Raw genomic sequence first — 13698 nt, forward strand, 5'->3', positions numbered from 1 at the left:
ATATGTTGTTGAATTCAACACCAAACTCCTCAGCAAGAAAGTGAATATGTGTAACTCCTGAATTGTCCTTTTTTATTGTTGAATATTACCAGAATCCAGAATACATAATAAGAAATGAATCAAGAACTTTGTTAATTGCATTTCAATTAACTATCAAACAAAAATAACAAATGTCTGCTTATTCCATTTTCTGAAATTTACCAATCAATCAATCAATCAATCAATCAATCAATCAATCAATCAATCAATCATCTATTGTTCCTTTTGTACAGGTTCAAAGTGCTCACAGATGACTGACAAGTTGGTGATAAAACAATTCAAACTGAAAAACAAAGTTAGATTTGAAACATCATAAAAGTGCATGATAAAAATGTCTTAAAATGAATGGTAAAACTTATAAATACAGTAAATAAGAAAAATCTTAAATAATGGTGGTAATAATGAAACCTGTGCAATATTACAAAAGTAATTGAAATATAATAAAGTTAAATAAACAAGGTAAAAGTAGATCAACAGCAAGGACCATTTTAAACATTTGAACTTTTCTCTAAATAAATATATTTACATAGTTTGCATTAGATATCTTTGCTTTGCATATCAATATAGACTAAATGATTAATGAGGTGTTGCTAAAACTTATAAACAGCTACACATTCATTAATAAGAAATCTATCCATTAGTTTCAGGCTGACTGTCTGCCAACCCTTCATATTCTGTCTCTGTTTCAGACATTTCGATGGCCCATTGCCAGCAGGCTGGATGGAAACGAAATGCTGGAGATCCAAGTGTACAATTACAGCAAAGTCTTCTCCAACAGGTAAGGTATACAGCTCCAAGCTTCTCTTAGAAGCAAACAGCATTTCAGAGTAAACTGTTTGTGGTTCCAGTGCCCTTCCTGTCACTGCCTGTGACCAATTTAGACTGACACACGGTGCGTGTTTCTCCAAAGGAGAATAAGCTTGAATTCCCCCCAGAGGTTGCTGTAAATTGACTCAATTGTGCAAACCACAGAGCGGGCCATGAGTGAGTATCACATCAGGAGGGGAGGTAGAGGTAATGAAACGGCATGAGAGACTGAGCAATTTATCACTTTACACTCTCCAAACAATCAGATCGTGAATAACACTCGGGGTGCAGTTGTCGACGATCCAACATGGGTTCTCACCTGGAACACATTATTTTGAAATTGTTTGCAATTTGTGAGTCTGAGTTTGATATAACACTGCTGTGACTTGTAGACTGTTTCAAACATTCACAAGCTTGCAGTAAAAGTGTGCATGTTTTTTGTGACAAATCATAACCTCAGGAGGCTTTATTCCCTTTGTGAGCCATGTACACTCATTACCAAAGTGCTGTTGAGCAATTCGCTGATACTTAGGCCTGCTTCAAGAGTGCAGCACGACACTCAACACTTCTTACAGTATGTTTGCATAGTTTTATAAACTTCTGGCTCATGCATGTGTGTGTGAAGAATGTACTTTAATTCCAGCTGTCTACACAGGCCATGTGACAGCTCCTGTTTCCCGTGTGCATAAGCATATTTCTGGGCTTCAGGTCTTTCTTCATCTTAACGCCCTTAACTTCTGTGACTGTCTGACATGTTCTGAGTGCTGCTGAAACGCAGGTGACCTGCAAACAATACTGTGTCTGAACGCATCCCGTGTCTGCTAACTTGTCGCCACGCCTGTCATGTAGACATGATGTAAAACATCATTTGTGAAGGCTGTGTGTGAAAATTGGCTAATAAAGTAATTTTCCTCCACTTCTCCTCATTTCTTCTTCTTGTTTTGTTTTTCTTTGTTTCCCTTGGACGGTATTTTGCTCTTAAGCCTTTCATACTGTGTCCAGGTCTGAAAAGTCGTGGGCTGGTTGCCTGTCCATCTCCTGTGTCTGTAACAAATCCAATCAGTTTGTTACAGCTTCTGCATTTTTTTGGTGTTGGACTGATTGATGTGTCCTATAAAGAGTTAGTAGTACTACATCGCCTACACAGTCATTAGAACTATCACGTTTGTTCCTGTGTGTGTGTAGGTGGTAGGTGTGTGTTTGTGTGTGCGCCCCTATCTTGATATTTTATCTGTGTGACCTTATCATGTCAGCCATGTGGGAGTGTGGTTCAGTGTGAATGTGTGGACTGTAGGTGGAGACACATTTCTCATCCACTTACAAAGACAACTGAGAGCTAAAAGCTGCTGACAGGTGTGCAGACGGATGTTTTATCGGTTCTACATCAAGGCAGCTCTTAACTGTCATCAAGATTTTTGTGGTGTTATTGTGTGGAAGAGCGAAATGGAAACAGACAGGAAGAAAATTTCACAGCCGCACATTCCAATTTAGAGAGGACCATAAATTTCTCTTCATCGAGCACTGAGTTCATGCAAGCAGTTTTGTGTAATACCTAGAGTGACTCTCTGTCTTTTTCAGTCTTGTTCCAAACTGAAATATCTCAGCAACTCTTGGATTTACCACCATATAATTTTGTACCAAAATTAATGGTCTCCAAGAAATAATATCATGTGAATTTGGCAGTCTTCAGACTTTGATTGTAATCCCACCATTAGGCTGACAATTTAGTTTTTTAGGGAATTATCTCAAAAGCTTTAGAATGAATTGCCATTGAATTTGATCCTAAATTCATGTTGCCCAACAGAATTATTCACTTCTTCTGTACAATTTTGCACATGATTTTGTGCAGAAAAAGCAAAAACTGCAATTAAGAACTTTTTCATCCACTCACTACTTCATAACACCGCAATCTGAATTGGAGATGCATGTCCACAAGCAAAACTTACAATCACTCTTGTGATGTGCTCAAATACAAGTACTCTTGACTGTAAAGACACTTAAACACGGACGTGAATGCAATTTGACACACATTTAATTAGGTAAATAATTCAAGATGAGTCGTAGTGTTGTGTTGATCTCACACCTCCTCCATATGGCCACAGGTTGCATCATTACCATTGTTCCTGATCTACTTCATCACTGTAGGTACCAACACACTGTAAGGGCAGTGTGTCATACCCTGCAACCACATGCGCGATCACATTACCACAACACAAAGAGAGGGCAGCGATGCGTGGTAGTCTCTGTGCTGTAGTGCCATAATGTAGAACATGTTTTATTGTCTGGTTTCCCCCATGGCATGAGACAGGCTTTCATATTCTGCACACCCTGGAGTATGCTGTGTGTGAGTTACGGAGCTGTGAAGCAGACTTCAGGGTGTATGATTGCATATTCAATGTCTTTTACCCGAGGTCAGTGACTCCCATAAGGTCCATTGAGGAACATCAGTGGGGTCCATGAAAATCGAGATAGAATTAATGCATCAATCCATTATCTATACCGGCTTTTCCCCATAAAGGGGGGCTGGAGCCTGTTCCTACTGACCGGGTGACAGGCAGAATACACCCTGGACATGTTGCCAGCAACACAGAAAGACAACCATTCACGCTCAGTTTACACCGATGCCCAGCTTTTCAGCAAAAGATGACAGTTGTGATTTCACCATGGAAATCTGAAACTTGTGCAGAGAGTGCACGACAAATTTTATGTCAAATTTTTGGGCTAGAGAAAGAAATGGCAGGGAGCTAAATCCAATGACTAGGAGTGGTAGGAAGCCACAAATGTGTTTGTTGTCACGCTGTGAGCGGACATGTTGTCGTGTTGGAGAACCAAAGTACCATTGTGCTACGGTTCAGGATATTTGCAGCAATTTTTTTCAGCTCAGACGCCTCAGAACATCACAGTCGAACTGTAGTTAACAGTCTGATCCTGGAGGACGAATTCACAGTGTACAACCCCATGATTGTCAAAGAAAACCCACCTTCCCGACCTGACGTGTCTTCTTTAGTTTTGGACAGTGACGTTCTGCCCCTCTTAATACATAGTTGTCCCTCAAAACATCTCAGCCCGCTCATTGCCATAGACTTTGAAAGCATTTGAGGATTCTCTGTCACCAGTTTCAAAGTAACATAAGTGTTACACAAAGGTTAGATTGCTGCACCTTCAAATCTCAGCCGGTGTAATAAAAGTGGCATTTCCTCTTGTAGCAGACAAGACTGACTATTTACATAATTCTTGTCAGTTTGGCTCAAAAGAAACATCCCATCGTGTCGAGACAAATTCTATGATTTACATCAGTTATTTAATAAACAAGGTGTTTATGTGATCACACAATGTTATGCAGTTGGACTTGTGATTGGATTGGATGCAGTATGAAATTGATGAAGATGATTCTGCCTGCTGATTATTTATGACACTTTTGCAAACTTGTGATTGTTATTATTAGGCAAGATTATAAAGTATGACTATAATTGGTGCTAACTAAATGTCACTCTTGAATACCCTGCAAACAGAAACACAGATCAATCAGGAAGAACTTGAAATTCTAGAGGTATATACACACTGTTTTTGTTGAAACAGCACATGCAACCTTTGGAGAACTTTTCCTTGGGGTTTGTGAGTGACTATTGAATTTCAGTTTGTCACAGTCTTAAATGTTTTACTTTGCTTTATCTTTAAAATTGCCTTCAAGTTTTGTTGTGACCAGTTTCTACTGAAGTGAGATTAGACTGTTTACAATTTACATACTCTTTGTTCCAATTAATCTACCTCTGTCTGTCCCCTCTCCTGAGTTTAGCACTAAATCAAATCATACCCTCACTGGTTTTGTTATTCTCTTCTTGAGTTTCTGATTATTTTTTAGGCTTTTATGACTCAAAAAAAGGTGTTATTATTATCAGTGTTGCACACATTGGGACAGTTTACAGCCTTGTCTGAAAATGAATGCTTACAAATATAAACCTGTTACTCTGTTGAATCTTACAGATTCTTCTTTTTTTGCCAGTAGCATAAAGACATTTTTCCGATGGATTGCTTTGAAAACAGTAGTCACACGGTGGACAATACGGATTGGTTAAAGGCTGCTTCAATGGTTTCAAAATTAGCCCGAAGTTTACACGATAAAGATTGCAATGAGTTTGGGTTTGGTAAAACCAGACAACTGATGGACATCCATGCTAAACAAATTTTGATATCCTGTTACGCGTCATTCAGAAGCAACAACTGTATTATTCCTCTCTTTTTTCACTTTGTTTCTTTCCACTAAAACTCATTCAAATTGTGTGTGTGTGTGTGTGTGTGTGTGTGTGTGTGTGTGTGTGTGTGTGTGTGTAAAAGGGAGGAACACTGGTGTATTGTTTGCATCCATGTGAATCAATAGAGATGTGTTTACTCAATCTTCTTATGCTTGTGTATATGTGCTCATCAATGGGGGCAATGCTTGACAGAGGTTTTTCCCCTGGTCAGAAAGGCCAAATCATACACACCTGTCAGCTGTAACATTTCCATGTCATGCTGTCCTCCAGCTGAGTTACCAGCAGCTGTAGTGGATTAGTGCAACCTTGAGAACAACTCTCTTTGACTTGAGGGAATATTTTACATTTCAAAGTTGTTCTCACCTCCTCCCAAGTTTACCTGAGACAGATCTTTCATCATAGTTACGCCTTGATTTCTGTAAGAAACTTCATGATCACAAAGAAAAATAATACAAATTGAAAGGGAAGGGAGCTCTGAATTATGGAGCAGATGAAAGTAAATTGTTTGCAGAACTTCAATCAATAATGAATGCCACCTTTTGAAGTGCTAAAAAGTGAGCCAGAACATGATAGGCCTCGCTCAGTTCAATTATTCAGCACTTGTACACATGTTACAATGGCTGAAAGTAAATGACAGACCATTTGGACATATTGATCACCCCTGTCTGGTAAAGGAAAAAGTAGAGATGTTGCTCAGAGGTGCAGAGGCTCCTATTTTTCTCCAAAGAAAAGGTTTTCTGCACAGAACCTTTAATATCCTCACTGACTTTTTTTTCTTTAGTTAATCCTGTAAAGTTGAGCATGGAGCTGTGCTTTGGGGAGCCAGGCAGATACACACTTTCACAGAGAAACCATCTGCCAGCACCTGAGGCGCAGCACATATTTTTTTCTGTAAAACCTGGGATTCAAAGTCAAGTTCTGCAAGTGTAAATTTCCCTCATTATTAAGTTTTGAAGCTCTCCTGACAAACGTGGCCTCACTTTTTTCTCTGGTTTGAATTCATCAACACTCGCTCCAGAGGAAAGAAAAACTATAGGTGAGGGTAGGAGATAAAGAGAGATTAATCTAGAGAGAGAAAAAGAATAATAGCAGCTTCCAAACAGCGCTCTCGCTTTATTTGCTCACTGATGAAAGCCACGTGCTGCCTTTGTTGTTATTCTTTGCTTATAAATGTAATGAGATAGAATTTGTTGTTTTTCATATTGAGGTGCAGGTGTGCTTGTGTACAGCGCGTGTGTGTTTGTATGTACTGTACTCATTCACTCTCATCTGACTGTCAATTTATACAGTCCCATTGGGAAGCTCACATTGTTAGCTCCAATGCCTGATGATTTCCTCTATGTGCGTGTGTGTGTGCATGTGTGTGTGTGTGCGTGTGCGTGTGCGTGTGCGTGTGTGTGCGTACGTCTTTGTGTACCTTGTGGTTAAGCTATTGCTTGCATGCCCTTGTCTTATGATATTATCTCTCCCTGTGGACTCATCCAGCCTGGTGTTTGAGTGTCCGGTTCCTTTGTTGCTTCATTTGATGTACTACTCACTATGTGACATATGCAGTAAAACTTGTGTTATCCAAGGTATGTGTAGATGTATGTGTAAATCATGATAGTGTAAATGGGATGTGTTTGTGGCTCGGTGTGGACTGCACGGCATGCTCTCTATGTGTGGCTGATTTCTCTGCACACTCTGTTTTGGGGGAAACTCTTTAAATTATTCACCAACTCTAATTGACTACCTGAATGGGGACTGTACTGGGTTTCTTCCTGCTGTTATGTTGTATGCAGGATCCTTGGGCAGCATAGAAATGCATCTAATGATCTAATAAATAGCAACGGTCCACAGTGGAAGTCCCATTCTGCTGTGTTTCCTCAGACACCATGAGGAAATGTTCAAGGGAGGGACTAAATTCAAGACAAATGTTACAATCTTATAATCTTCCCATAAAATAACATTAAAGTCGCTTGGCTATTTGTTTTCTGGAGCCACACATCTATAAATAAAAAAAATAGCTCTGCCAAATTAATTTAATATGGAGTGTAGATGAGAAGGATTCCTGTGTTTACAACCACATGTTAATTTCACAGCTTAAAAACTCAAGGCAGTTGTAGAGTTGCAGAAGTAGATAGTATGACTATTTTCCATATAGGTGCCCAGTTGATTACTTAGTTAAAGTTTCCATTGGATGTTGACAGGAATTAATCTCTAATAAAACATGAACAAAAGAAAACAATCAAGAAATAATCCTTTAATTAAACCAGGCATGGGATTTTCAACAAAGAAAAAAAACGAAATGCCCAATATGTTATTCTTTCATTTTCAGTGTTACATTTACATAATTTAATACTCTTAATTTAAACAAAAGAGCAGTTAAATGCAATGTGTGTTCTATGTTCCTATGTTGGATCTAAGGTCAGCACAGAGGCCCTGCTGCCTTCATAATTGTTTTTTTTTAAGTTACAACAAACCTTTCTTATTATCGCAAACTCAAAGTAACAGCAAACTAAAGAAAAGTAAAGAGTAACCCTTCAATTGAGTGTGCAAGGTGAATGAATGATGTGTGACTCCTCATCCATGAAGTCACTTGTCCTTGAGGGGACTAAAAAAAAGTGTAAGAGAAGTGGCTGATAAATTGCTGCCTTGTGCTGGAAATGTGTTGAAAAAAGGTTTTAGAAAAATTTTGTGAAAGCTATTTGAAACACATGTCTAGTATTTTCCTTGATGTTATGCCTAATAGGGGGGATTTCCAATTCGAAGTCCTTTGATACAAACACATTTTAATTCTGATCATATTTTATACACGCAAGTTGGCGAGCACACTGGGGAACTAACCAGACTAAACCGATGGTTGATTCTCAGTGAAATTACAGGAAGTCATTGAATTCAGGTCTTAATATCTAAAATACATTTTAGCAGAGATTAAGCATTTATGTTTTCTATGTCACTGTGTTCGCTTTGGTGTTTTTTTAAAGTGTACATTGACCAAACGTTCTGCTCTATGCCTTTGTCATGTGTCGTGAAGTGTGAAAAGATGTGTAATTTGTAATTTGCTTGGTGGTTACAATCAACATAGAGCAATTTTGTGTGAACTTTTGAATCTAAATTCAAATATACAGCAATATACAGCACCATGCAGCACAGGGTCCATCAGAAATGCATCAACACAGGACAAACAAAACTCATCTGTAAAGACGCATCTCCAAACTAAAAGAACAGCTCATCAAATTCATAAAACTCTAAGATAATAAAAGATAACGTGATGGTTGTATGTAAGAAAATGTCCAAAAATAAGTAACCACTCTGTCAGTGAATGAGTCAGCTTTTTTGTCCTTCATGATTTATCACTTCTTTGAAAATTTGGCAGCCAGTTACACAACCAGAAGATGACAGAACTTGAAAACACGGAACAGCTATTGCTTCCCACATTGTGCATTAGCACACAACAAAATAACAAAAATCTTTTAAATATGGGACATACTTTTTAATAAATGACAATCATAAGTTTGATACTATTTATATCTATTGTTTGTACCAATTCCTGTAAGTACCAAAATGATGGATGAGGTTTGATTGGGCAAAATCTAGAAGCAGTTTCTGACAAAAGGACAGTCAAGAGGAAATGCTAGTTAAAATGAGGACTGACTGACAGTGAGCTGTTCTCTACTTCCTTTAAACAGCTTTGACGAGTGACATACTGGCACTACTAGATACTATGGCACTTCATCATGTCTGTCACTGTCCATATTCATCCCCATTCACCACAGAGCAGTCTGTTCACGACTTCACTCACACACTTTCCCCTATACAGAAAAACACTATGTAGTGGTTGAGAGCAGATGCTTTTGATGAATAGAAAAAAATTCAATTTGTCAGTATTTATTGATGTTACTGAAAATGTAGACAGGCTAGCAATGTGACAACGATCTGCAGACTTTAGATTTACACAGAGGTAAACAGATGGGCAGCAGAGGAGGAACAAAGGAGAAAAACACATTAATGTTGTGTATTGATTCTATTGATTTCTGTTTACAATGTGTGTCTCTCTGTTGGTGTTTTCCTGCAGGCTGGTTGGGACTTTCTGTATGGTTCTTCAGAAGGTGGCTGAAGAGGGACACCTAGAGCTGACCGACACTCTCATCGATGATAACAACACATCAATAAAGGTAGGCTCTTACACTGGAGTGGCAGCAGTCTACACGGGTTACAAAGTGAGGAGGTCGACATTTTTGGAGACCCCGACCATATCTCTGCTCTTTCTCTGGTTAACATTTAATGTTAAGTGTTCAAAATATTTTATTTCCAGGCTAATATTTATATATAGTAATTACTATAAACCATTTGAATCAACTCCATCAACCTTTAAAAGCTTGCTTAGAGCTACCTTAGTGGCTCCCAGACAAGTAATGCAAATACCCAAACAGATCAGTGCTTTTATGAAACCGACTCTGCAAAGGCTCTAAATGAATGATATGTTGCTATATATCTACTGAATATATCAGTAGAAAATACTAACATTTTCACCATAACAATTTTATAAGCTGATAATATGTCACTTTTGTGTTTATATCTTGTGGTGCTGCCCACAAGAGGCCAAAACGTGAAACAAGACAGGAGCTGCTTGTAGGCTCCATTTTCATCCTTACTCCTCCTGTCAGTAATAACTGCATAGCCTTCCCATTTCAAATAGCTATATTCTAAATTTAAGGATATGGATAAAGTGTCCAAACATAACAGATGTATTGAGCTGAATTTGGAGGTAAGGATGTAGACAAACGTCTAAAATAAATTTCATTGAATGGCACAAGAACATGTCCTTTCAAGCTGCCTATACAACATTTCAGCATACGCAAAGCTCAAATTAAAGGGGGAAATACGGGTTTACAAAAAACATTTACAAAAGCCTAAATCAAACAGTTTGTTGTTGTAAATGGTATAGCTTACAGCAGTAGGATTTAAATGAATGGTATTAGCCAGCAAAATGTATTCACAAGCAAATAGAGGGACATGCAGCAGTGGCAATAGGAGATGTATAACCAATAAAGGATCAGCAGTGAAGACCCTCACATAAACCAGTATCTGATGGAAATACAACAGTCTCCTAACAACATCAGAACATCATAAACACTTGCCATTAACATTAATCTATATATTGTCTATTGATCAGGAATTGTGTTTAGAACAGCTCAGTGGTAAAGATGAGTGTGAGGATGATTTGGGAGTGAAAGCATAATGTAAGAGGGAATATTTATGTGGAAATGAGAGCAGCACAATGGGATGTGAGGGACGACGTATCTGTGTGAGATTTAAAACCACCACAGGGTGCAGAATTGTGTTGGTGGAGCTGGGAGTGCTGATGCCATGTTTCTGAGATGATAACACACAACGGGAGGGCGACAGGGTTTACACACATGCCACACATTTACACATACAAAACGACATATGTGCAAGTGGCTTCTCGTGAACACACTTAACCCCCCCCCCCCCTCGCTTTCTCTCTCTCACACACACACACACACACACACACACACACACACACACACACACACACACACACACACACACACACACACACACAGTTAAGAGAATGTCATTACTGTACATCCCTGTAGCAAGAAACTGGCAAAACTAAACCAGACGCAACCCGAGAGAAACACTTTTTCTTACAACTCTGCACTGGTGTGGTTGCCATAGTAACAAATCTATCTCCTGGTGGATTACAGTGATTGCCTTGCCAGGATGTAAGAAAGAGAGAGCGACAAAGAGAGATGTGGGAGTGAATAAACAAGTATCCCCAGTGTATATTTTTGTCCTCATCCATCTTTGTCAGTAGAATAAATTGGCCACTCTGTATTAAAGATCAGGTCCTTGCCAGGAGGATGATAATTGTCCAAACAAAATTCTTCAGAAGATACCAAACACAAACTACGGTGCCACCTGTCTTTCTGGTCTGTATTAAGCAAACAGCTGGTGTCAGTCTGAATCCCCCCAGCAAATACCAAGAAGAGGACTTGATTTATAGTCCTGCTAAGTTTGTTGCCAATATTGAGAGCTTTTTCTTTACACAGTTAAATAGACAGGAAAGCACATGCCAGACGGCCTTCCGGTGTTGGCTGGTTTACAATTTCATTGGTTGTGCATGAGGTGTTGCGCTATATGTGTGGTGAGTTTAGCTAACTAAAAACAAAGGCAAAAAAAAAAAAATACATTTTACATGCAAACATAAATACATATTAACATGTATAAACACTGCAGATTAACCTATGTTAAGAAGAGCCCAGTAAAGTCCCTCAAAAGTCTATCATAATATTATCATAATTTGTATTTAAAGAGCACTTTTTATATCATTATGTACTCTACATTAAACAGACAACGTGAACCAAAATGCACAAGTTAGATCCACAAGTACAAGTAAAACAAGGATAACATAACAAAATGAAGAGTCAGCAGTCATGGTAGCTGCAGTGTAAGGCTGTAAGTAGGCTTAGCAATACTTTGAGAAAAAAAATTAATATGTTGAAAGTGCCATCTATACAGCTGCACACAAGCATGGGCAAACATTTCAGATCAGGCAACGTATGAAACATGACATGATTTCAAACAAAAAAAGTGAACAAGCCAAAAATTACTGTTGGTTAAAATGACATTTAAGAAGTTTGTAATGGAAAATATTTGTGACATAATTTGTCAAGCTGAAATTATCTTGATGGATGAATCGGTAGGCGTAACGGCAGTCCTGATAGCACACTGCCATTTTACAAACAAATAAAGGATATTAGTGATAAATGATGCTTTGATTTTGTTTCTAAATGAAACATCATAAAGTCCTTGGATTTGATTTTGTTTGCAGGGATAATTGAAACATTAGAAGCATCTGACGGGGAAATAATGAGTTTTGGATAATTTGACGCTTTTCTCAAAAAAACAAATTTCATACATTAGATAAATTAATCTGAATGCTTTGAAGTGAAATAAAATGTATTCAACTAAGCTCATTTTGATCAACTTTTCCGTAATTTCTAGACCAGCGTTACTATAGAGATCAGATACCAGTCGATGGACGGCGCGGTTGGAGTGTGGAGTGATGGGGAGTTCCTGGATGTTCCCGACGACCGTGACGGGATGTTTGCCTTTGAAACAGACAGCTTGCTGTCAGGACAAAGCCACGGGCCAGGGACATCTCCTGGACGGTCTTTACAGGGATCCATACCGACGTTCAGAAAGTGAGTCAAACAGACAAACTGTTTCCTATATAACTTGATTACATCACAATCAGGATGTGAAATTGTGTTGATTAGCCCTTGAATATCAATTTGTTGGCACCCCAAAAGCAAACAAGATATGTTGTTTATTTTTGTACTTTAGCTCTTTAAGAGGATTTTACCGGTAGGAGTACTACTGAGGCACACATGGGTGATGAATAACTTGAACGGGTTCAGTTTAACAGCTGGATGCAACATTCACACATTAATGAGGCCTCATGCTGTCCGGCTGATGTGACATCTGCCGTCATTACTGAGAGAAACACAGAGGACTTCTGCATCAATCTAGCCAAGTTCAGAGCAGAATTTATCGTTCTGCAAATCGGTTGTCATCTGTGATCAACTCTCAATTAACAATGTGGATCATGTCAATATATGGTGTAGATATGGCCATTCCTAATGTTTGTGCAAAATTTAAATGAAAAATGCATCGCAGTCAGGTGGGGCATTTAGTTATGTAAAACAATCAGCATTTTAAAGTTGTTTTATATATTTGATGAAATCTTATGAAGCTTTTGAGGCCTCCAAAGAAGTTATGTGAAAACAGGTAAATATGACTGAACAGCCGCCCACGCTCGTTGCCTCCAGTTACATTGCAAGTGACATCACTTCAGGCGACAAGCATGGGCAGGACAGGTGCGGGGAACAGTAAGCATGTCCATTGGGTTGCACAACGCAGAAGTGAACCTGGAATCGACAAACCATGTTTGGGCGAGCCTCGGTGGCTGAATGGTTACAGCACATGTCACATAATTGCAACGTCCCTTGTTCAGTTTCAGCCAGGCACAAGTGTTGTAAGTCATCTCCTTTCCCTCATCCAGTGTTTCCTGTCTGACTCATCACTGTTGCTCGTCCAATAAAGGACAAAGACATTCATAAAAGAAAATGGTTTTGGCTTACTCGCCAGACAAGCAATATTCATTCAAGTAACTAAACACTATGTTTGAGTCCAGTATTAATTTCTCCTAGTACATCCATGAGCATGATGCACTTTATTTTCAAACTGTTGGATGAGTTGGATTGTGGATAATGTAGGAGCCATATTTTGACGATGAAAAATGAAGAGTATGAGTCTCTTTTTACTTCATCCATTTTGATCCATTTTTGCAAACTGTCAATAACTTTTTAAGAGTACAGAATTTCAGTTTGTATATTTGTTTAAGCCTGGATGATATTAATTTTTTAGGTTTTATGATTAACTTGTTTAATGTCATGCTCTTTGATGAAATCCATGTATTTTACAGAAGCAGCATTGTAGAAATTAAAACAGAATATATTTCTTGCAATCACTGAAGTTACAAATATTACTACTTTGTCCTTATTCAAACCAAAATTAAAAAAGAAAA

General features: G+C 38.4%; 1 protein-coding gene across 9 annotated transcripts in view; it reads left to right on the forward strand.

Moving 5' to 3' along the window:
* otofa (otoferlin a) overlaps nucleotides 1-13698 on the forward strand; it is a 74249-nt gene that overhangs the window by 20963 nt on the left and 39588 nt on the right. For all 9 annotated transcript variants that reach the window (XM_069158135.1, XM_069158141.1, XM_069158133.1 and 6 more), the window contains exons 3-5: nucleotides 729-817; nucleotides 9157-9256; nucleotides 12114-12313. In XM_069158135.1, coding sequence (XP_069014236.1) covers nucleotides 729-817; nucleotides 9157-9256; nucleotides 12114-12313 — 389 coding nt within the window. The remainder of the gene's footprint in view (nucleotides 1-728; nucleotides 818-9156; nucleotides 9257-12113; nucleotides 12314-13698) is intronic.

This window comes from Embiotoca jacksoni, unplaced genomic scaffold, assembly GCF_022577435.1.
Source record: "Embiotoca jacksoni isolate LCO1_2020_lvr unplaced genomic scaffold, fEmbJac1.0.p SCAF_23, whole genome shotgun sequence".
Classification (NCBI taxonomy): Eukaryota; Metazoa; Chordata; class Actinopteri; family Embiotocidae; genus Embiotoca; species Embiotoca jacksoni.